At 40.4% G+C, this 25,337-nt stretch overlaps 1 protein-coding gene and 1 pseudogene across 6 annotated transcripts in view; both read right to left on the bottom strand.

Moving 5' to 3' along the window:
- ESRP1 (epithelial splicing regulatory protein 1) overlaps positions 1-24,797 on the bottom strand; it is a 58,681-nt gene extending 33,884 nt beyond the window's left edge. For 2 of the 5 annotated variants that reach the window (XM_079133996.1, XM_079133998.1), the window contains exons 1-9: positions 23,371-24,792; positions 22,741-22,869; positions 21,455-21,568; positions 18,333-18,447; positions 4,876-4,974; positions 4,693-4,747; positions 3,135-3,245; positions 2,882-3,014; positions 2,748-2,790 (exon numbers count right to left, since the gene is read on the bottom strand). In XM_079133996.1, coding sequence (XP_078990122.1) covers positions 2,748-2,790; positions 2,882-3,014; positions 3,135-3,245; positions 4,693-4,747; positions 4,876-4,974; positions 18,333-18,447; positions 21,455-21,568; positions 22,741-22,869; positions 23,371-23,502 — 931 coding nt within the window. In that variant the 5' untranslated portion in view covers positions 23,503-24,792. Of the gene's footprint in view, positions 1-2,747; positions 2,791-2,881; positions 3,015-3,134; positions 3,246-4,692; positions 4,748-4,875; positions 4,975-18,332; positions 18,448-21,454; positions 21,569-22,740; positions 22,870-23,370 lie in introns of all 5 variants that reach the window. The other 3 variants (XM_079133999.1, XM_079134000.1, XM_079133997.1) reach the window with 3 other exon arrangements.
- LOC306657745 (small ribosomal subunit protein eS12-like) lies at positions 5,041-6,399 on the bottom strand (annotated as a pseudogene). Its single transcript has one exon. The product of its transcript is annotated as a small ribosomal subunit protein eS12-like (transcript).
- Positions 24,798-25,337: the final 540 nt, after the last annotated feature.

Raw genomic sequence — 25,337 nt, 5'->3', positions numbered from 1 at the left:
AAATTCTCTTCCCCTAAAATTTGGAACTCTTCCCCAAACATTTTCAAGCAGCTTAGGAAACTGACCAGACAATTAAGACATTAATGAAACATCTTGCCTTCTCTTGGAGGAGTAGCAAGTCATCGTGGCAGTTAAAGGCATAGGTCCCCCTGAGTAGGGTGTGGCTCAGTATTAGAAGTTTGCCTGGCATGCCCAAGACCCTGGGTTTCATCCCCAGCAGCAGCAGCAGCAACACCACAACAAAAAGGCACAGATCCCAGAAACGGAATACCTAGGTCCAATCTTGGTTACTGTTTAGTAGGGTATGGCCTTAGTCAAGCTTAACCTCTGTGCCTCAGTGTCCTCATCGGTACAACTTTATAAATTATGAGATTTAAGTAGGTTAACATCTACCAAGTAACCAAGTACTTTGGATTTGTTATTTTCCTTTTTTTTTCTTTTGGTGCCAGGAATTGAACCCGAGAGCACTTAACCCACAAATTCTTTTAAATTTTATTTTGAGCCAGGTTCTTGCTAAGTTGCTTAGGACCTTACTAAGTTGCTGAAGCTGGCTTTGAACTTGTGATCCTCCTGCCTCAGCCTCTGGAGTCACTGGGACTATAGGTGAGTACTACCATGCTAGGCTTTCGATTACTTTTTATTAAGAAAGTTTCAGGGCTGGGGATATAGCTCAGTTGGTAGGATGCTTATCTTGCATGCACAAGGCCCTGGGTTCAATCCCCAGCACCGGGAAAAAAAAAAAGGAATATACTTGGTATAGTTCAATATTTAGTCAACGTTCCAACCGAGCAAAGCATTTTGTATAGCAGTACCATATAACAAATACTCAAATGCACACCGTTCAAATTCATACAGATAGTAATGCTTTCCCTTAATAGAAAATTACATCATCCACATATAATGAAATCCAGGGCAACAACATGAACGTTCATTTTGTCAACCCCAATTTGCAATGCTTTACCACAAAGACCCAGGATCCAGGTAAGACCACAGCAACCTCAAAGACATTTTATCCCCAATCAGTATCAAACAGTACTTTGAAATTATATCAAACACTACCTTGGAACTTAAAGTCCTGAATTTTGAAGCCTTATAGCTTATCTAAAGAAGTCCCAGTCTAGGCACAATGGTGCATGCCTGTAATCCCAGCAATCAGGAAGGCTGAGGCAGAAGGATCTCAATTTTAAGAGCAACCTGGGCAACTCAGTAAGACCCTGAGGATGTAGCTCAGTGGTAGAGGACCCCTGGGTTTCATTCCCTGGGCATGGAGCAGGGATAGTTCCAGAATAGAATAAGCACAACTTGTTGTAATAATAGCATCCTATCATACCAAGTTCTATGATTGGAAAACATCCACCAGTGCTACATTATGCAGGGATACAAATGTTGTCTTTATTTAAGTGAAAGTTACCGAGTACAAATTGGCACAGGTGTTAAATGTCTCTAAAAAGGTCCACGATTCCTTCTTATTTTTTAAAAAATATTTTTCTGTTGTCAATGAATCTTTTATTTATTTATATGTGGTGCTGAGTATTGAGCCCAGGGCCTCACACATGCCAGGCAAGCACTATACTACTGAGCCACAACTCCAGCCCCTAAAAGGCCCACAATTTAGATTCAGCTATTCTACTTTTAGAGATTTATCCTAATGAGTGAGAGATTTAAAAAAAAAAAAAAAAAAAAAAAAAAAAAATTCACTGCAACGTAAAGTGAATAGCTGGAAATAAGTTCCAGGAGCCCCACAAGGAAGTGTAAAAGAATACTATAGACTATGGCACATATAATACTAAGGAATTCATTAAGGAAATCGAGTAACATAGGAAGGTGTGCATAAGATACTAAAATAAATTATAAAACAGCAATAGAAATTCACAAAGTGGCTGAGCACAGTGGCACATGCCTATAATCCCAGTAATTTGGGAGGCTGAAACAGGAGGATTATGAATTCAAAGTCGGTTTAGCAACTTAGCAAGATCCTGTCTCTGAAAGGAAAAAAAAGGACTGGGGTGTGTAGCTCAGTGGTAAAGCACTCCTGGGTTCAATCCCCAATAACAATTAAAAAAACAATTACAAAATAGATGTAAATATAAGAAAAAGGACAAATTGGTTAATTTTTTTTGTGCATCTGTTTTTAAGTTTTTAAGTTATGAACCCTGAGGAATTAGATAAGGCCACGTCTGTTTCTTCCTCTGACTATATGACTGTAAACATTACCTATTTACAAAAATACCAGAGAACGACCATGTAAGTGGTCATTGATGAATTAAGTAATTTAGAAAAAAATAGTGGTAGATATGCAACAACCCCAGGTATTACAGCATGGCTATTTGAAAACAGGTTTTGGACTCATTTCTTTTAAGAACAACTCTTTCTTTATACACAACTTTATGTAATCTTTTATCTTTGTATGGTATTATCTTTTTTTTTTTTTTTTTTTTTGTGGTACTGGGGATTGAACCCAGGCCTTGTGCTTGCAAGGCCAACAGTCTACTAACTGAGTTATAGCCCCAGCCCTATAGTATTATTTTAAATGGGTATTTAACTATTGTAGATTGGTTCAAGTGTTAGGATAAGAGTAATAATACATCAAGTTCACTTATACTGTTCAAAGTTTCTCCTTCCTATTTAACAAAAATCAATTCCCATATTTTCATCGGGGAATAAAAACCCTAGTTATCTATTTTCAGTATAAATGCAAAACTTTAGATTCTTATTAGCCGAAGCCACATTATATAAAAGGCACTTACCACCAGCAATTTTAAGAAAATCTTCACCTGTTGCTTTGTATACCTGAGAAAAGAGAAGTTAAAACCCAGTTTGAATCTTCCATACAATATTCGTACTCATTCAGGAAATCTAGGGTCTCAGCTTGAGGACATACCTCAATGTACCGGGTCCCCATGTGATGTTTGTGCCTCTGCAGTGCTAGATCTCTGTGCTCCTCACTTACAAACCTAACCAGAGCTTCTCCATTCCTTCGACCCTGAGCATTCAGACAAAGTGCTGCACCTCCCCTTTGAAAAAAATAAAACAGATGGCACATAGGAAAAAAAAAATACAGTGAGGAGAAATGAATAGGAAACCCAATATCCCTTTGGGATTATTTCGTAAAATAGAGATTAAAGAAAACCAACTTGGCAATATTGAGTCCTTTGAAGAATCTTGCAATGTCTTGATCCGAAGACTGCCATGGTAAACCTCGTGCCCTGACTACAGTGTTATCATCAATAAGTTCCATCTTGCTGCTGTGGATGAAGCAAAACTTCAGGTTGCATAATTCATGTTGTAAGTCTGACATCTGTTACCTACTGCAAGGCAATTTGCCAAGTTACACATGAGGTCTTATCTGAGTTCAGACAGACTTTTGATATTGCCTGATTTTTTTTTTTAAATAAACACAAAAATTATCTGGGTACAGTTGAGTATTCTTTAGGTGGTTCACTATAGAAAGATGGCTGCCTAGTAGGTCCAGTACAACCAGCTTCTCCAGGAAACCATCTACTTGCCTGCCATAAACTCAAAGTACCCAGGGTCAAATCACAGGAAACAAAGCTCTTCCAATACCTTCAGGCCTGGCACAGAACCATAAAGGACAGCCTGAAATTCATTCTTGGATGCAGCCAGCATACAAGTGAAGGTTAAATCTGGTTTGGCAGCAAAATTTAGGATCGAAACATAGCTGCCAATTAACCCACATCAGGAATGTATGTATGTGGTCAGAAGTCTTACATTAAAATATCCTCCTATCAAACCAGAGAGTCATCACAGGGTGTTTATGGAACAGTGGGGAGTCCCCACACCTTGATGAGTCATTTGCAAATCACCTCTTATGCATTTTAACACCTTTTGATGTTCTGTCCTTCTCATGTTCATATTTTCAGTAATCCTAAGACATTCTTCTAATGAGTCACTTTCTCCACAACTATCTAGGCTTCAAAATCTCTCCATGGGCAAAGATGCCAGAAGTTTCTATTCACATGTGGCAAGACAGTCTCACACAATTGACTACAGTGATTCACAAACTCAACCAGGTCCACCTGTGATCACAAAGATATCACCACTTTGCACTCCTCCCTAAGTTACTTCATTTGCTTTAAAGTAGAAGGTGACAGAATATACTTAAACTCATCTCAGTATAAGTCGTGAACCCTATTAAAGCCTGTGATATTTTTTCTTTGGAAGTTTTCCAAAAAAGACAGACAGATAAAAACAGACTAAAATAAAAACCACATATACAAAACACAAGATGTTCTTCAGTCATTGAATGGCTGAAGAAGTCAATGTTTCAGGTTTTTTTTTTTTGGGTGGTGCTGGGGATTGAACCCAGGGCCCTGAGCACGCAAGGAAAGCACTCTACCAACTGAGCTATATCCCCAACCCTTTCATTAAATTTTAATTCCAACATTCAAACTTTAAGTAGTAAATGACCGAACTATAGGACATGACAGTCAAAAAGTTAATTAAAAAAAAAAAAAAAAAAAAAAAGGGAGGGGTGCTGGGGATATAGCTTATAGCTCAGTTGGTAGAGTCCTTGCCCTAGCATGCACAAGGCCCTGAGTTCAATCCCCGGCACCACCAAAAAAAAAAAAAAAAAAAAAAAAAAAAAAGATGATTTAAAAAAGAAGTAAATTTACTAAAATGTAAGGGGAGTTAAATGCTATGAGTTCAAATGAATGGTATTCAACTACTTACCAAGTTCCACTTTCAAATTTGTAGTTTATTCTCTCTGGATCTGAAAACCTGTGATCTAAAAATAAGAACATATAACTCATCATTTTAGCTATTAGAGACAAAGCTGTGGGAAGAAACTGAAAAGCAGAGTTGAGGGAAAGACATTGGTACCAAATTCTAGGAATTATAACAGTCAATACTTACTATAAGGCTCTGAAATCATTGCTAAAATTATATTCCCCATATCTTCAACGTGAGAGGCTCCATATCGGGAGACCAAACTGTTCTTCTCAAAATTTAAACCTGAGAGGTTAAGTTAAGGAAACATTTTGAAGAGGTAAAATGAGGCTACTACTAAATCAAAATTAAACTCAAGAGTCAGAAAGACAGGTAAAAATCTTTAGAAATCTCAGAATGACTTTTTCCCTTCGTTTAGGACTTCAAACATACTCCTTAATTCTCTGTCTCCTCGGGTGAAAGTCAAGTCAGTCCTGTCCTGGGGTATCACTGGTAGTAAAAGTTCTGTTTAGTTAGTTAATAGGAAATAGATGAATGCCGAAACCTGTGGTTTGGGTTTCAAAGATGAAGTGTACAATAGTTAATTAGAATCCTTTATTCTCTCTCAATGGCACATACAAGGCAATGACCATGCTAACTATGACATATGTCAATAAAGGCCACAAGATAGTACATGATTTCAGCCTAATGTTTGAAATGGACACTTCAGATTACTAATGACAGTATTTCTATTATACTACTTTTACTCAGTACTTTTCTTCTAAAACACTTTTGGAGCCCTCTAGATCATCCTATCAGACAGTAACAAGTGCTAGTTTTTGGAGAGTCCATTTCAGAAGCAATTCAAGCCCTCAAAGCCAATAATGACCAATATGGTTCTCCGTGTGTGTGTCAAAAATATTTTATTTGCTCATTTCTTGCATTTGAAGTACTTTGATGACATCCTTGGCTCGAGATTCCTCACCTTAGTCCTTAACTACACAACTGTAACCAACCACTTAATGGCATTTACCTTCTCAGTTAATTTTACAGAAGCCTACCCATTCTCCTACCCATCCTTATTGTCCCTGACCTTAATCAAGATGCTTTGGTGCTCAGCACAAAGGGCCTTCACAAACTTGACATACACAGGCTCATTACAGTTGAATACAAGCACACAAAGATGGGCTTGGTGCTCATCTAAGGTTTCAGTGGCTTCACAAATTCCACCTGCAAGGCCATGGTGAATGAAGGTGGTCTTTAGCACCTCTTGTAAAGCAGTATTAACATCCATTACACTTCCAGCAACTATGCCTTCCTTGGCCATAGCAGTGAGTTATAGGTGAAGCCAAATCTTGAACACATCCAAGCCTCCCCATCACTCAATGGCAGGGAAACTCTTGAAACAGTGTCTGGCTACGTCGTCGGCCCAGGCTGGTGGTCTCTAACTCCGAGGCTTGAGTGATCCTCAGCTTCTTGAGTGCTGGGAATACAGGAGCACATCACCTTGCCTGGCTTCAATGTGGACCTTGATAACGTCAGTAGACTGTCTAGGTAGACCAGAAAACGTGGTTCTTAAACATGTGGCTAAATTGTTTGAGTGAAACCAGATGATTTCCAATAACTTTTATGATTTAGAAGTCTCTCTAAAATCATTTATCTCCATCAAAATAGTTACTCCTAAAACTAACAATCATTGAAATGGCTCTTTCACATGTGTGTGTTTTGCTGGTGCTCTACCACTGAGCTACATCCCCAGCTTCTTTTAAGACAGGGTTTTGCCAAGTTGCCCAGCTACCTTTCAAACTTGTGATCCTCCTGCCTCAGCCTTCCAAGTAGCTGAGATTACAGGCATATACCACTATACTGGCTGGAATATTTAAGTTCCGATACTACAGTCACATTTTATGTCTAAATTTGAATTTTGTAATGTAAGATAATGCACAAAGAACACTATGGGGCTGCCTCGTTAGAGTTCAAAATAAAAGCTGGGGATATGACTCAGTGGTGGTAGGCTCAAGGTCCTGGATTGAATTCCCAGCACCACAACAACAAAAAAGAAAACAGCCATCTGAATGGTGGTTACTAGAACGTTTGCCTTATTTTATACCACTTTCTAACTAGTATTTTATAAGATTATAAAAATGAAGACATATATGAAGGAAGTGTCCTCATACTATTTAGTGCGAATTCAAAGGACCAGGTATTAATACAGAAAGCTCTCACCTAGAATTCCTAAGAAATACAGCTGGTTATCTGAAGAGTTAATTCAGTGAGCAATATCTGTTTCCATTCATAATTTTAAACCATTTTCCATTTCACTCCAGTTTCCTCCTTCCTTTCTCAGTAAAGAGACACTGCTTCCCAACAAAGGTAGGCAAACTCATTTTTGAGTTGTCCCTCAGCTGGTTCTATCTCTCTGCAGTTAAATATACTACATGTAAAAAAGCAGCCATATGTTCTGGGCAAATTACTTAACCCCACTAAACTTCACCTTATCTCCAAAGCCAAAGCTGTGATAATCTTTACCTCCCTGGGCTCTTTGTGAAGATTAAATGAGATAAAACAAGCCCAGAGTACAAAGCAGGTATTTAATAATAAAAGATGTCCTCTCCCTTCTTCCGAGAACCCAGAGTCACTTTTTATATTTTTGGTAGCAGGACTGAACCCAGGGGCGCTTAACCACTGAACCCACATCCCAGCTGTTTTTGAGATAGGGTCTCACTAAGTTGTTTAGAGTCTTTTTAACTTGCTGAGGTGGGTTTTGAACTTGCAATTCTCCTGTCTCAGTCTCCTAAGCCGCTGTGATTACAAGTCATGCACCACTGTGTGTAGCCACAGTGACTACTTTCATAACCCAAGATGATCACACTTTTTGAGAGCCACATTCACGACTGAAAACTCTGAATTTATTTGTATATCTCACAGGATAATAATCAAGCTAAAATGATAGATCCTATTTGCATCCCACCCCCTTGCCCTTGACATCAACTAGTGACAGATATGCTGTCCACTTAGAGATTTGAAAATCTCAGGAGATGTTCAAGCAATAGACTGAAGACCACTGATTGGAGTTACTGTGTAGAGAATACCAAAAAAATATGTACTAAACCAGTGCCATTTTCAAAGTTTGTGACAATATGACAGAAAAACTAGAGCTAAAGGATTGAAGATGCTTTGGGAGATAATTGCCCTAAATTTTCTGGGGAGATAGGAAGATGATAGGAATCCTTCCAGAACTTTTCATAAAGACTACTCATGACCGTCATCATATAGACTGGCACCAAACAGCAGTCTGGAACCCTGTAGTTCTAATGTTCCAGGCTTGTATGGGTCTACGCAGGAGCAAAAACTACGCAAGAAATGGAGACTAAACCTGCCGTGTTAGCCATGTTTCTCTTAGCATTTATTCTGCATTCTTTGTTGGAAGGGGAGATTTTCTGGGTACTGTAGGATTTTTAGTAGCATGTTGGCCTCTACTCCCATCCCCAAGTTATAACAACTAAAAGTGTCTCCAGTGGGCAAAAATCACCCCAGGGTGAGAACCACTGGTATAAGCTAATACAGTTCCTGATAGCTCCAGCTTTACCCCATACTATCAGTTGACCTCTCAGACAATGTTTTGTGTGTAAGAGACTATCATTGGACAGAGATTTTGAGGAAAACTGGCCAAGGAAACACTGCCTAAAGCCCAGGCTGACACTGGAGATCTGAAAAACCCTATCAGCCGATGCATGCATATACCCTGGGGAACCTGGAAGAGAAGCACCTTCTGACAGCAGGAGGCCACCCTCAGTTCTCAGCATGGTTTTGTGCCAATGGAGTTTATGTTTCTAGAGGATTAGTGAAAGAATATTTGCAGAGGCTGTAAGTAGGCCACATACCCTAAAACATTATCTCTGGCCCTTTACAGAAAAAGCTTGCTGACCTGAGCTACAGAAGTACAGGTTGCCAAAAGTTGGCCAATACAGAGACTGCCACAGGAGTGCTTTCCATATCATGACTTTCCACTCCAGAACACAGCACTGAGGGTAGATTTAGGTTTAGAGAAATAGGAATGTAAAAACATATTCCATTCAAATTACTCTTTAGTCTCTTCCATAAATGGAGAGGTACCTTACCTCCACTCAAGTAACAACCCCATAAAGCACTTTTATCCTTCTAATCCTCCAACAAAAACAGACCATGAGTAACTGCCACATAGCTCCAAAGCCCTCGCCACAACCAGCAATTGAAGAGTGCATTGGATGCTTCCCCTGTAATAAATCACTCTCAACTATATTATACATCTCCTGAATTTGGGGCCCTACCTTCCTCTGATCTCTAACTACTCTACAGCCCCTGAGCTCTAACTATTCTACAGCTTCTAAGAATATACTACCATAAACAATGGCATTTATTAAACACCATTTTGTTTGTACCCACCTAGGTCTTCTGATTTTCACAATCACCTTACTGGGTAAGTTACACTAAAAAACAAGGATCAAGAGATGTTCCACAACTCACTCACCCAGCTGGCAGGCAATGAACTGAAATTATAACAGCCCAGATTTGAATGCACACACAATTCCCTGCACCAAGCTAGGAAACTCTCCTTAACTTGTTTTGAGCCATATTTTGTGAGGATCTTTTAAAAATGTATAGATAAAGGCCAACTGAAGGAGACAGATCAAAAGCAAAATGTAAAGTCTCCTATGTTGAAATAGATCTGTAGCTGAAGAATCCTTTCACTGAATTCTCCTTTTTAATTAAGAATATGTTGTTGACATTTGACTAACCGAGTTCTACATAACACGTACCAACATGTTTCCCTGTGAGCCAGCACATACAGAGAAGATCAGCAGCTGTAAGCTGCTAACAACTGTTAAAAGTCATCCAACCTGCTACATGCACAAACCACCTCCTTATACACACACACTCTCAGAAGTTCGGTCAATCCTTACAAGAATTAAACACACAAAAATAAATGGTATAGGGGGTATTCTTTTAAAAATTGTTTTATTACCAATTCTTTCTCCCTATCAATAGTTATATATTGAATTACTTGCTGCACATCTGATCTTGAGGGAAAGAAAGATGAGTCTGTGCCTCCTGATTTATGGTTGGTCGTGCAGCTTACTCATTCTGCCCTTGAGGCAGCAACAGCAGCATAAACAGGCTCAGCCAGCTTTACAAATGAGAACTGCCACAAGGGAATGAGGAAGGGTACCGCCAGGCAGGGTGGGAATAAAACTAACATCTCAGCTATAATCGAGTGAAGCGCTCCTTTTATCCAAGTTAGGGAAGTTCCCATCTGAACGGGAGGCATGCTTTCCTCAGTGCCACCCTTGTGAAATAGGCTGAGAATTTAACTCTCACTCACAGTAGCTGATGGTATAATTCAGAGAAAGAAGTTCAGTGAAGTTCATTAATATAGGCTTATCTACACAAAAGAAAAGTTATTTCCAGACTGCCTGAAAATGGACACATTTGGTTTTGGAACACCCAGTTTTCACTTGTAAATGAAATATTTTTCAAACTAAGTTTTTGGTCCAGGAGAACCACACACATAATATATTAGTTCTGGAACAAATGAAGGTAAGCACATATTTACATACCAATTCAGAATTCCATCTGAAAGCAAGAATCTCCCTGCCACAGGTCCATCAAAAGACAAGTTTTCAACATTCCCTTTTTACTTCCTTCCTTCCCATCTTTCTTTCTCTCTTTTGCTGTGAATCCATGGCAAGCACTCTACCAGTGGGCCACCTCCCCAGCTCCGTTTTATTTTTTGTTTATAGCATAACACAATTACCTATGTTGCCAGTAATATTTTTTAAAAACCTGTGGCAATTAACAAAGGAGCAGCAAACCAATAAACCCAGCAACAGAAAAATCAAGCAGTACTCCAAGATCTGAATTTCCTATACGCATGTGAAGGAAAATAAAGGGAAGAAGAAAGTAATAACTACCCTGGAATGAAATGTGTTAAGTTAAAAAACAGGTTCAAGGGGTTGGGGAGATAGCTCAGTCGGTAGAGTGCTTGCATTGCAAGCACAAGTCCCTGGGTTTGATCCCCAGCCACCAAAAAACAAACAAAAAAACAAACAAAAAAACAGGTTCAATATACAAGTTACCCCTCCCCACCCCCTTTTTGGTGCTAGGGATTGAACCCAGGGCCTCTTGTAAGTTCCCGTTTCACCACTGAGCTACTGTCCCAGTCAGTTTTAAAGTGAGCTCTGAAAGAAACAAATCACAAATGCCACTGAAGCAGCTCAGGGGTGCAGCTCAGTGGTGGAGTGCTTGGCCAGCACACACAAGGTCCCCGGGTTCAATCCTCAGCATGCTCACACAAGCAAACGAAGAACCAAAGTAACAAAATTTTATATAGCAGCAATAAAATGCTGGGGGAAAAAGCTCTAAAACTTTACTTTTATTTCTCAGAAACTTATTTGGAAGAAAAAAAAAAACAGATCCCTACCTAACGAGACATTATAATGAAAAGCCATGTGAAAGAATCTCAAACCCACCCAACAGACCAAAGTACACCCTAGAAGAAAGAAATAAGATGGAGGTAGAAGTTAATGGGACGGAGACAAAAAAAACTTCACTTTGGAAGAAGACATTTATATAGGATAAACCGATTAGAAGGAGATTTCAAGAAAATAAAATGAAATCTTCTAAAGCTTTATAAAACAAATGTTATACTAGAATTACCAAACTCACGTTTTAAAAGATATATTATTTTGTAATTAAAATAAACCACACAAAATCAACACGACTCTGAGAGCTAGCAAGAAACTGAGTACTTCTAGTCACTTAATTTGTCACAGACCACAAGCCAATGTATTCACTGGTTTGGCCACATCATGTCGAAGTGATGCCAAAGATAATTCTTTTCCCCCTCTAGCTAACAGGGTCAATTACCAGCACAGCTTAACTGTACACTTGGGGACATTTTAAATCTCTTTCATATGAAGAGAAGGACAAGGAAAATTCAGTGCTTCCCTTTAACCTTTTAAGCAGGGCAATGAAGGTCTATACAACTACAATGGCCCAGTTCAATTCATCAGAACAAATAAGTACCTAAGTGTAGAATGAGCCACATTCACACAGTATTTTACAAATGAAAACGCCAAATTAACCTTGAAGTTTACCTGTACTAACTTGTAGCTGATGCTTTGAAAGTTCTATATCCACTCTCACCTGAGGTTAAGAAAAAAAAAATAAATAAGTGCAGAATAGTTAACACAAGGTTTAAAATCAATAAGGAAGTCCTTTTAGAAATCCTCACAGATTATTTTCATGGAAGACACCCAGTCATCCAGTGATGAACACAGGCTCAGTCAACACTGCAGACTGTGGGGCAGGCAGGCTCTGGCCATGCAGCCGTACACACTATCCCCATTCCTCCCTACAGTCTTTCCCATTTTAATTCAGAAAACTGAGGCGGCTGAGCGTAAACAAACTGACCAGAGTAAATCTCACTCCAGAGATTGTTCTTAACCATTCTGCTCTTGAGGCCATTTTCCCCATTTCAATTTTTCATCTATGGGGAAAACAGGCCAATATCCCTTGGCTAGAGCAAGCCCCTGTGCATGTATCCGAATCCTTTACTCCCATCAAGAAATGGTGAAACACATACACACGCACTCCCCACTAACCTATGGGCTGCAGACAAGAGTGGTTTAGTCATTTTTTTTGTTTTTAAATTCCAATGATGGGAAGCTGAACTAGTGAAATGGTGTTTGATAATCATGGTAAACATACAGGGATACAACACCCAGCAGCGGAACAGAAAGTTTACAAAATAAGCTTCAGGTTACTATTGAATGGCTCAGCTGAGATGTGCTCAGGAAAATATAAATTTAAAAAGATTTTTAAAAGTGAGATGACCTAAGTATTCAACACATGTTCTTAAGGTTTTAGACTTTTACTCTCCCATGAATGAGTAGGATTTTTGCATTAGATCGATGCTGGAGCATCTAACTTAAGATAAAGGAAAAAACTTCTAAGCCTTGGTGTCCCCAGCCACAAAATGAGGGTGATACCCACTTGCCACCCAACACAGGGGTAGAAAACTATGACAGCTTACCTTTTTCTTTGGGGTGTGTGTGTGTCGTGAGAGACTGAAGCTACAATCTCACACAGGCTAAAAAAAGCATGTGCTCTACCACTGAGTGATACTACATCAGTGATCTGTAACCCTAAACCTGATGGTTCCTTTCTGCACTTTATTAAAAATAAGTTCTTAATAAAGGCTTAGAAAATTGAAGTACAATGGTAGAAGTCTTGATTAATGAGAATAAATCAGTTCAAGAATAAGGAAACTAAAAACAGATTAAGAAATCAGGAAGTAATTCCATCCAACATTAGTGAGGAAACCCCAAGATTTATTTTTAAAAATAAATAAAAGCTACTTACACAAACAGCATCATAATCAAAACATCTTTTCCATAGAAGTAGATAACTAGTATTAATTTCTCCAAGGGATCTAAGATAATTTCTTAAAAGAAAAAAAAAAAAAGGAGAGCCAGGCACTGTGGCACATGCCTATAATCCCAGAGGCTCAGGAGGATGAGGCAGGAGGATCTCGAGTTCAAAGCCAGCCTCAGCAACTCAGCAAGATCCTAAACAACTCAGTGAGACCCTGTCTCTAAAGAAAAGACAAAATAGGGCTGGAGACGAGGTTCAGTGATCAAGTGATCCAGAGTTCAATCCTCAGCCCCCTATCAAAAAAGAAAAAAAAAAAAAAACAAAAAAAAACAGTGGAGGAGGAGGAAGGAGGGAGAGGAGGAAAAAGGGAGAAGAGAAGAAATCACAGAAGCACCACCCCTATCAAACTCTCACCACCTCACCTGATTAAATAAAGCTTACCAAATGCAATCTACAGTTTACCTGCTAGATAAGGTCTTCTCAAATGGTATTGCACAATTAAGGAGCAGGTAACACACCAGCAACTGGAACAACTCAGAAGCCTAACACCAATATCAGAGAGAGTTCTTAAGAACAAATACAAAGAGGGAAAGAACCACTAAAATTAGAACCAGAACTGCGTTCAAGAAATTCCCAAACCTTTTATCAAAGTGGTCACACTTTCACACCAACATAGCTCTCAAGTGGGAATACCCAAGATAAAAGTGAGGCTTGGAGAAGGCAACACTGCACAGTGACAGGGCCTCTCTGGTCCAAGAGTGCCCAGATTCTGTGACTACAACTTTGTCTTTAGTCTTCTCTTCCATTAGAAACTAACAACAATGGGCTGGGAATGAAGCTTGGTGGTAGAGCACTTGCCTAAAAAGATTTTCTTCCGTCCTCTATACACACCTTGAAATGCTGCATAATCAAGTTCAACATTTTTTAAAAATCCAAGGTTTCATGGCTTTCTCCTACAAAAATGTGCTAAACATTGCAGTTGCAGTATAAAAAATTACACTCAACATATGCCATCCAACAATCACACTTCTTGATACTTACCCAAATGAATTGAAAACACACCCACAGAAAAACCTGTTCAAAGATGTTTACAGCAGCTTTAGCCATAGTAAAGCAACCTGGAAATAACAAAGTTGTCTTTCAATAGGAGAGTGAATAAACTGTGGTACATCCAGTCAATGGAATATTATGCAGCACTAAAAAGAAATGAACAATCAAGCCATGAAAATACATGAAGGAACCTTAAATATATATCATTAGGTTTAAGAAAAAACCCATCTGAAAAGGCTACATACTATTTGATTTCAATTATGTGGCATCCTGGAAAAGGTAAAACTACAGAGACAATATAAGGTTATTAGGAGGAATGAACAGGTGGAACAGAAAGTACAATTAAGTTATTCTATACTATGCTGGTATGACAACACATTATCATATGCAATGATGGATACACATCAGTATACATTTGTCAAAACCCAAGAATATACACCATCAAATGTGAACTCTAATGTAAACAATGGACTTCAGATGATAATGTCAACATATGGTCATCAATTTTTAACAAAAATACCACTGTGGTACAGCATGTTGACAGTGAGGGAAGGAGGAGCGGGTGGTGAGGGAGAAAGCAGGTCTTACGGGAACGCTGTACATTCTGCTCTATTTTGCTCTGAATCTAAAACTGTTGTTTTAAAAAAAAAAAAAAAAAAAAAAAGTCCATTAACATAGTACTGTGAAGCCATCGAGTTTCCAAACAAATCCATATTTCTTCACCTTCATCTAAAAACACCAAATAAGAATACAGACTGGGAGTGTAGTTCAGTGGTAGAGTACATGCTTAGCATGCACAGGACCCTGGGTTCTGGGTTCAATCACCAACACATTAGTTAAAAATTAAAAGATGCCACAAGAAAAATTATACAAGCATGTAAACCTGCAAATTGCTCCTTTTGCAGTATTGGCAGGAGCCTCTCTTCCTCCACCACTGGTTTACCTGGAACAGGTAATCTAACAAGAGCAAATGACTCTCCATCTACTTGGCAAAACTATCAAGGATATTCCTTGACTAGCTTTGTTTCCAAAGTCAGGGTCATTTCCATATTAGCAAGGAAAACGGCTTAGTGGTGGGAAAGGATAAAACTCTTGCAGAGTTTTGCAAAACTCTTTGCATAGATGAGCATGGTTGATAAGCAGATTTAGTAAGATTGCTTTTGACCTCAAAAATTGTTTTGGTGGTTGGGTTGGAGTTGTGGCTCAGTGGTAGAGCACTTGCCTGGCAAGTCTGAGGCACTGGGTTCCATACTCAACATCACACATAAATAAATAAATAAATCTATTGACAACTAAAAAAAAAAAAAAATTAAAACAAACAAAAAAATTTTTGGTGGCCTCATCAGGAAAATACCTATTTCTCTGAAAAAGAACCTTAAAATAATTGATTGCAGCAGCAATGAAAAAAATAAATAAATAAATTGCCAACAAAGATTGAATCCCCCCCCCCCCCCCCACCTCCCGCAGTACCAGAGATTAAATCCAAAGCCTTGCAAATGCTAGGGAAGTGCTGGAGCATTGAGCTATATTCCTAACCCTTTTTGAGACAGGGTCTCACTAAATTGAAGATGTTGGCCTCAAACTGGGATCCTCCAAACTTAGCCTCTTGAGCAGAATCACAGGCATGAACCACTGTACCTACTTAATCTTAAATTTTTTTTTAATTTTTTAAAAATGTTTTGATTAATGTTACACTTTCATGTTTATTTTCTACTTAGTAGTCTAAAAATGCTATTAACCAGCCAGGTATAAATGGCACGCACCTGTAATCTGAGCTATTTCAGAGGCTGAGGCAAGAGAACTACAAGTTTGTGGATAGCCTCATCAACTTAGTGAGCCCCTGTCTCCAAAAAAAAAAAAAAAAAAGTGAGATGCAGCTCAGTGTTGGTAGAACATTCCTTGGTTCAATCACCACTACAGGAAAAAAAAAATTAAGATTAAAATCTACATTTTAGTTGCTAACACTATACATCTAAGATTCTCTTGATTTAAGTCCAAGGAGACTAAACTATAAAAAAGTTATTTGTTTTTAAATCTTATTTCCCACTTTTTAATTGGTGCATTATAGTTGTACATACTAATGGGATCTTGTTACATATTCGTACACAATACTCACTATAACAATATAATCTGGCCAATATCACTCCCCTCAAGAAGTTATTTTAAAAGAACTATAAAATCCTGTCATTTCAATGAATGCATGGCTAAATGGTCATGAAAGCCTGCCTCAAATTTCAGTTATGATCCTCATGAAATAGAGCCCAACTTAGCTTTGTTCACAATCTCTCTACTGTAGTCAAATATTTCTGATTTTCATCAGTACAGCACTTGAAAAAACTGCCAGTGTATGCTCAAAGACATAGAATTAAAAGGAAGGACAGAAAAGAAATACCTAAGAACCTCCAATTTATAGCTGTGGACATTTCTACTAGTAAGTTGACCTATAATCTCTAGGAAAATGATGTCTTTAAAAAGAATTGAGGGTTGGGGGTGTGGCTCTGTGCTAGAGTGCTTGCCGGTATGTGTGAGGTCCTGCACTCAATCTTCAGCAGCACACCCCCGGCCCCACGCAAAAAAACACCCTACAAACTGTTTAAAAAAAAAAAAAAAAAGGAACTAGTTGGAGATAATTCATAAATACTGCCTATACCTACTAAAATTGTCATATTTTTCAAAATTGGGATGTTACAAGACTTAAAAATTCCCTTATTTACTGATGGTTGTGAGCGTCTAAGTGCAAGCATGCACATGCTCACTGGGGATGAAAAGACCCTTGACCATGTTAAGCACATAGTCCACCACTGAGCTATACCCACACCCCTGATGTTTTTTCTAGATATTTTTCTTCTCTATTTTGTACCAATGTGTCAAATAGTTTAGCATAAGCTAAGCACACCCAAAATGTCTATCTTAAGCCGTAACTCCTAATGTGACTGAATTGGAAGAAAAGGGTTTTCAGGAGACAGTTAAATTAAATAAAATCATATGGGTAGGAGGACCTAACTAAATATAATAAAATGCAGGCTTTAGCTCTTGAAAATAAAAAAGTTTAAGAGTAAGCATATACAGCTGGGCATGGTGGCCCATCCATGTCTGTAATTCTAGTGGAGGCTGAGATAGGAAGACTGCAAGTTCAAGGTCAGCCTCAGGAACTTGGCAAGACCTTGTTCCAAAATAAAAAGAAAAATGTCTGGGGGTGTAGCTCAGTGGTAAGCACCCCTAGGTTCAACTCTTGGTCAAAAAAAAATTTAAAAAAATAAAAAAATAAAAAAAAAAGAAAAATAAAAAAATCTACAACTCCCAAATTCCTGAAAGAAACTTAGATTTGACTTTAAAACAATTCTCAGTGCTTTGGGGGAGTGGCCTAACCTATTATTCACTTTCCATTTGATACAGTAGCACCTGACTGCTTATTAGTTAACACTTTAAAGACTTACTAGAAGCGAGATAATGGGTCATTCATAACTTCAAGATTTATGATTACAAATATTCACTTTTATAATAATTAGTGCATTAAATATACTCCCTTGATAAGTAAAGATTTGGGGGACAATACTGACCCTATTTTATCATCCCCAAAGATGCCTTATAATAACCACCATAATCTTGTATGTATTTGAGAAACTGAGAGGTTAAAAGAGGAAATCAGGGACTGCAGTTATGGCTCAGAGGTAGAGCGCTCGCCTAGTGTGTGTGAGGCACTGAGTTCACTGCTCAGCACCACATAAAAATAAATAAAGGTTAAAAAAAAAAAGAGGAAATAAATGAACTGCAGTTTCTAAAGGATATATACCCATTAATTAAAAAATAAAGTTATCCATTCCAAAGAACACAAGAGAAACCCTAAGACCTGGTAGACTTGGCGTTTACATCAAAGATAGGAAAGTCTTCAAATTCTCCAACTCATCACACCCCTCAGCCAGAAAATACCCATCATCTGTAACTGAATCTTATTTTAAATGCAGTCACCTTCACAAAAATCTATGTCTAAGTCCATTCAACTTCATTTAATTGTAACTACTTTGAATGATTCATTGAAGTGTACTATTTGTTTCTCCTAGTACAGTATATAAACGTTGGACCAGACAATATCATCCATACTCTGATAAAGTTTAAAACATTTAAAAGTTTTTTAAATTGCAATTTTTTTCACCTGGAGCTATATTCAAGTGATTCTTCATTAATCATTTAAAGGATACACTCTGCCATTGCTGCAACATCCAGCTTGTCAATATCAGGTGAACCAGGGCAACATTTCTTAAATTCTTTTCGAAGATCAAAAAAGGAATAGAAGCATTCAGGTAGTAATACATTCTGAAGAAGGACAAGGTAGACAAGTTAACTAGATAAATTTGCTCAGTGTTTCTCTAGTAATTAGGAACTTAAAAATTGAATGTAGGCACATTTTACCAGGATTTTTTTTTAAAATATGAAATTTAATAAAAGATTTTTAATAGCTGGTTCTATTATTGCATTAGAACTTATATACCGGACGGGGACACACACATGATCCATCTTATTTTAATGAACTGGATTACAATGTTTCTACTCCATTATGCATTTCATTCAAAACATTTCCGAAGCTTTAATATATCTGGGTTGTTATAATTTTCAGTCATCAGTTTTCATACAGATGCAAAGGTGTACAAGATGGAAAATTTAGCAGTTCTAACTACGCTTGGGTTCTAATAATGCACATTGTTAGTACCAAATTAGATTAAGATAGTAAATTCCTGATTAACTGAAAAGGATTATTTCCGTGCTAATTTACAATCCCACATCAGTTTTCCCAACCACTATTTTAGGATATACCTGTAAACTCAAATTAGACTTTGTGTCTTTGTATGTATATATGTATAAATATATGTATGTATACATATATACATACAAACTTTGTGTGTTTGTATGTATGTATATATTATTTATATATATACATAAAACAAATCTCAAAAGAAATGGTTCCCAGCTGTTCTCGACTCCAAGCAGCACTCATGTGGTTACTAAACAAAGCAACTATGTTGGCAAATATTACACTTTTTTTTTTTGTGGACAACAAAAAACACTCATTGAATAATTAAAAAAAAATTTATCTGGGTGTGGTAAAGACTCAGGAATCTTGGGTAGGATGATTTCAAGTTCACAGCCAGCCTTGACAACTTAGCGAGATCCCCGACCCCCAGGAAATGGGAGAAAAATAAAAAAATAAAGCACTGGGGATGTAGTTCAGTGTAAAACTCCCGGGGGTTCGATTCCTAGTACAAAGAAACAAAAAGTTAACTACCAAAAGAATCATGAATTCTCAGTTAACTACAAAAATATTCATTTAAAAACTGCATATACAGTAATAAAGGATCAATTTAAATAGCTGTGTCCAAGCTGGCACACACCTGCAATCCCAGTGGCTTGGGAGGCTGAAGGGGGAGGATGGCAAGTTCAAAGCCAGCCTTAGCAATTTAGTAGGCCCCAAGCAACTCAGTGGGACCCTGTCTCTAAATAAAATACAAAAAATAGGGCTGGGGATGTGGCTCAGTGGTTGAGTGCCTCCAAGTCCAATTCTTGGCACCCCCACCCCCCCCAACACACACATACACGAAAAAGGGCTGGAGATGTGGCTCAGTGGTTAAGGCCCTCTGGATTCAAGTACTGGTACCAAAATAAAATAAATAAAAATAAATAGAGCTGTGTCCATTTAAAATACTGAACATTTTAGTTAGTGCTTATGAAATGTTAATTTATGTTAAATTAGAGGCTGAGTGTATTTGTATAGGATGAATGTTCCTTGTAAAAATGTTTTTCTATAGAAGTCTGAAATATCTACATATGCTTATGTAAAACATTTTAATCGAATGCTCTCTACATATTCTTTTATATTTTGCCATTTTTGCTTATAAACTAATATATAAAATGACTTTTAGTATACTAAATTGTTTTCTTATATTTAATCAATCCTAATAAAACCAACTCAGGAAAACTTTTTTCTTGAGGTTTTCCGTACCCAAAGCAATCCATCTAAAATAATGGAAACAGTTGTTTTCCTATGGCCCAATAAGAATTACATCCCCCATATGAATTTTGGGGGTAAAAAAATAATTCACATGTTTTTATAGTTCAAGGGTACAGCAAATGATCTAGCTCTTAATAAAACTGAAGAAATGCTAAAGTTCTTATAAAAGGAGTGATCACCTTAACCATCAAGGCAGAGAAACTTGGATTTCATCTTCAGACGTTTTAAATTATTATACACTTAACTAATTTCCCAGCTTTCTCTACTTGAGAGACTAAAGAAAATCTGTATTGACTATACTTGCTGGTGCCATCAATTGTTAATCTACATTTTTCATCGTAAGACTTGCCTCATATAGTTACCTAACTATATTCTTATCTTTTCAAACCCAGTGCCTGCCTACCACAATGAGATTACTGCTTAAACTAATTTTAGTAGTTAAGAGCAACTAGATTAGCAGTGATTGGTTACCCTGGGTGAGCTGTCTATGCTCTTCATTGTTCCCTAAGTAGCATTCCCAGGGAGAGAAATCACAATATATCCATGAAAAGACTATTTTTCTCACTCCATAGTCTTTTCCACACCAAAAAAGTTAACAGAATTAAAAGATGGGTCTGACCCTATAGATTGGATAGAAGATTTAGTTTTGAACGTTCACTTAAAATTGAACAAAGTGTGCCATAATTAATATTTCACTAGTTGTACAGGTGTTATTTAAGCAGGCTTTTTAATGAATTATAATTAAAATGGTAGAGTCGAACTTTTTGGCACCTTCCTTTTTAGGATAAACTATTTCCAGGAATGACAATATTGTAATGCATTTTAAAATACCATTCTTGCTTTCCTACTTGTGATTATTTTGTCAAAATATCAAACTCCATGCTAACTTTCGAAAAGGGAGAATGTCAAGCATCTTGAAAACTTGATACCACAATCCTGAACATCTCCATGAAATTGTCATTCATTATGTAATTGTGATAAAATATACTTACTACTAAATTTAACATTTTAATATTTGTGTGTGGTGCTGGGGAAGCAAATCCACACGTGCTACAAATGTGCTCTTTCACTGAGCTACACCTCAGGTCCAGTTTTAGCAATTTAAGTGTACACTTCAGAAGCACTAAGTACATGAGCATTTTGCAACCATCCGTTCCAGAGTGTTTTTTTAATCTTCCCAAAGTGGAATTATGGTCCCATTAAATAACTCCCCACCTGCAAGTTTTTAAAAACAGAATCATTTGGCTAAGTCAGTTTTCTTAAAAGCTTCCATTGATCCCAAGAGTCAACCATTTTTCCAGAAGGCAGCACTCTTACCTTCTTGGAAGCCTCAGGATGCAGAATTTGCCTGACATGAAGCTGCCCGTCAGTACAGAGACAGAAGGAAGTCCCTACCCCGATATTGAGTTCATTGCTCACTGATTGGTTAAACTGAAAGAATAAGACAGAGAGGGAGGAATACAACTGATGCAGGGTTTACAAACTCTTCAAAATGGCCCACTTGGTGATAACCAGAAAAAAAGTCATGCCGAGGACCCTGAAAAGGGACGTTGCTGGATCAGACTCCCCAAATCCCTTAGATAGGTAAGGACGCTTTCCATCCAATCCGCAGTTTAGGCTAAGTGCGTTTTCCCTTCTTGTTCTGCCTTCTATTTTTACAATAAACTCATTGAAGACAAATCAGAAGTCTGCTTTCCTTGCAGATTGCCTTCAAATTACATCATTCCCCAGAGTTACTTTATGTTTGGATGTGCCAGGTTTAAGAAAGAAACCAATTTCTAATAAACAAAGCGGATAATGGGTATACAGACCTCTGTAAAGGCCAGTAACACGAACCTGGAATACATCCCTGAAAAGAGAACCTTCTCCTATAATTCGAAACTCATGTGCTAGGGCAGAGGCCGTGAGAGCTCAGGGTATTCACCGGTGCGCAGGTGTTAAGCGCCCCGCCCTAGCCCCAGATCCAGCAACCGTCAGCCCCGGAACTGCCAGTTTTTAGGTTACCTCAATTCCAATAAGGGGATTCCACCAGTTCCACGGTGACCCAAACTTTACTTGAGAATGGGATCGAGGCCATTAAAAACATGATAGAGTCGAGACTTTCTTTGGAAATTCAGAAGACTAAAAGCATTTGGGCTCTTTCAGGTTCTGACCAAAACTCTGGCCGCTTCCATCACACAACGCCAAGTTGGCCGGCACACCTAACCATAGCGCCCCCTGCTCCAAGGTGGAGCCACAGACCCGAACCTCCAGGGGACTGCAGCGTTTGGGGTCTAGAACCTGGAGGTGCGGACTATAGGATTCACCTAGCTCCGCGGGCCATTCAAATGGTTAAACGCTGCTGACTCTCCGACCCCAGGAACTACTCTAGGCAGTCTTTCGAAAACTAGCGAATTTGGGTAGTTTGGGTGAGGAAGCGAAAAGGAGCAGCGACCTCTTCCAGTTCCCGGGCCAGGCTCCCCAAGCGACTCGGAGTCCCACCACCCAGCCCCAGGGACACGCGGCAACCACCCGGGAGAACTTGCGGCAGTGGGGTTGGGTCCCGTTGTGCGGCAGCCAAGATAGCCCGGATTTAAGTGGGCGGTGTGACCCAGGGCTGTCACCTGTCGGAGGGCTTGGTCCAGCTGAGGCGCGGAGGATAAGCTTTCGGCGTCTATTTTAGTTTCTTCTTTGCAATCCTCCGTCAGTTCCAACTGATCCGGTCTAACTAGTACTTCGTGCAACTGTCCCACCTCCAGGGGGAGAGAAACAGGGGGTCAGTTTCCCCTCTTGATTCCGGATCCTCGGCTCTTCCCCCTCCCTCCCCCGTTGGGGCGGCCCGCGCCTCCGCAGGGGTCCAGCTGCATAAGCCAAGCTCACTAGACTACAGCGGCTCCTGTGGCCCAGCGGCCGGCGCGTCCCTGCCCCCTACCCCACCCCCACCCGGATCAAGTCGCAAAGGCCTGGGAAGTGGGCTCCAGGGCCCGGGAAGGCCACTCCGTTTCGGCCCAGGGTCCCCCGACCGCCAAACAACCCGTCTCAGCAGCTCCGGGCCTCTCCACCTGAGCAGGTTTCGGAAGACTGAAATGGCTTCAAGGCGGTTGACCAACAAGTTTGGTTTTACTCTGAATTCTCTAGGCCTCGGGTCCAGCCCCACAAGTGGGCAAACTGAGTACTTATTTACCTACCCCCTCCCCGAAACTTGCACAACAAACTTCTTGCCCCACGCTTTGGACAAGGACACGGAGAAATACCTTCTTGTTGGCCAGATCCACGACTTTCCATAACAGCAGGATCAGCTCCTTCTCATCCGAGCCCAGCTTGGCCCCGTTGGCCCCAGCAGTGATCCCAAAAAGTACCACCAAGTAATCCGGAGACGCCGTCATGACGATAGGTGGGGAGGGGGAGAAGGGGGGTCGGGAGGCGGTGAGGCGGGGTGGAAGTGAGAACGGGAAAACCTGTGCTAAAACCTTCTAAGAGAAAAAGAAAGAGCGCCCACCCCCCCTCCTCCTCGCTGCCGCTGGTGCAAAAGGCGGTAACCAACCTCCCAAGCCCACACCTGGCCGGTGCTCCACACCCAGGGCAGGAAGGGGGGTGGGAAGGAGGGTGCGGGAGGCCTGTCCTTTTTGTATTCAATTGCCCGTGCGTTTATGAAAAAGCCTGGAGCTGGGCTGTACCCTCGGGAGGCGCGCGCAATGGCTGAAAGCTTTTCTGTTTTGGGATGTGGCTCTACCTGCCCGCCCCTTCCCCCTCCCCCACGTGGTGCAGGTAAGAGACACCTGGCGGCGCCGGCCCATTGGCTCCTTCAAACCACTACGTGGCAGCGGTGGGGGAGGAGGCCACTTGGGGAGGGGAAGGAGGGGGCGGTAGACAATGGCTAGATGAATGAAGAGGCAAGAGCGAGAGGGGTGGAAGGAGAGGCCAGAGGGGCGGGGAAGAGGTGGTTGCCTCCCAGATGGTAGATTAGGCCAGACGGGAAAAGAGTGAGGGGTAAAAGGCGCGGAATCGCGGACAAGGGTCCCTACTGGAGGTACCAGAGGTGTGGGGGGCTCAAGGAAAGTCTGACTGGGAGGAACGAAGCTGAAGGTTTTGAAGGGTCAAGAGAAAAGGCCAGACGCGGGGAGGCGAAAGGAGGCTAGAGGTGAGGCCCAGGGCGCGCAGCTGCCCAGGGTGCGGCGCCTGGTAGAGCGAACCGCGGTGGGAGGGACTGGCCAACGGCAGCCGGGAGGTGGCTGGGGCAATTGCCGAACCCCGGAAAAGCCGCTCCCGAGCCCAACACACCTTTCAGTGCAAACAAGGAGAATCCTATAGGCCCTCCCCTTCACCTGGCTAGAGCGCCGGCGCACGCTCGCCCAATTCCCCTGCGCTGCCCACCGTCGAGAGAATCCCCGCGCGCCGCAGATCCAGACGCCTGGGGCGACCAGCCACCAAGTCACGGCCCTGGACGCAGTTAACGCGCCCAAAGTGGCTGGGAATCCACCCCCCCTTGAGGAAATTTAGGCACAATGGCCCCCACTCCCTTTTCTCTCAACTACTTTAATTATTACATCTTGTTTGCACTGGTTGCTAGTTCGAGACTGGAATGTCCTCCAGGGATGGGGCCCACTTCCTTTGATTTGCTTTGGGTTCCTGATAAAAATGCATCTACCCCACGTGCCCAATAAAGGTTTTCCTAAATTAACTCAAGCAAGTTTCCCCCTTAATTCTGCGCTCTGATCCCCTACCTCTCTTTCGTGCCTTTTGGCTTTGTACTTGGGAGTCTATCGACTCAACCAAGGTGCCCTTCTCTAGCTTAACTTGGTTTGCACCGAGGCTTGTGCGCCCACCGCCATCTCTCAAGCACCAAGTTGGACCGCGATGTGCTGGGTTATGTCATTTTGGAGAGACAAGCTCCAGAAGTGGAGTTTCCTGGAGTTTTATATTTCAAACCGGTCTATTCACTCGGGAACAGAATTCCGTCTGAAATATTACTAATTTGGCTCCAGGTATCCAGCCCTTCGTATTCATGATGTGAAATCAGGCAACCAAACACCTACTGTACGGACGCCGGGTACAAATCTGTAACTTTTCGGGGACGCTCGTTAGGGGATGCTGGAGATCCGGCTTTCCCGGTGGGGGTTTAGACTCCCGGGAGCGGGGAGAGGAGCTCAAGGCCCTTGCCGCGGGTTTCCTGGTAGGACAAGGTGCGGGCGGAGGCGGGGCCGCGGGCAGTGCAGGTAGC

The sequence above is a fragment of the Sciurus vulgaris genome (genome assembly GCF_902686455.1).
Source record: "Sciurus vulgaris genome assembly, chromosome: 1".
NCBI classification, from domain to species: Eukaryota; Metazoa; Chordata; class Mammalia; order Rodentia; family Sciuridae; genus Sciurus; species Sciurus vulgaris.
Note: the sequence above shows the minus strand (reverse complement) of the source record. Positions and strands in the feature narration are given on the sequence as shown.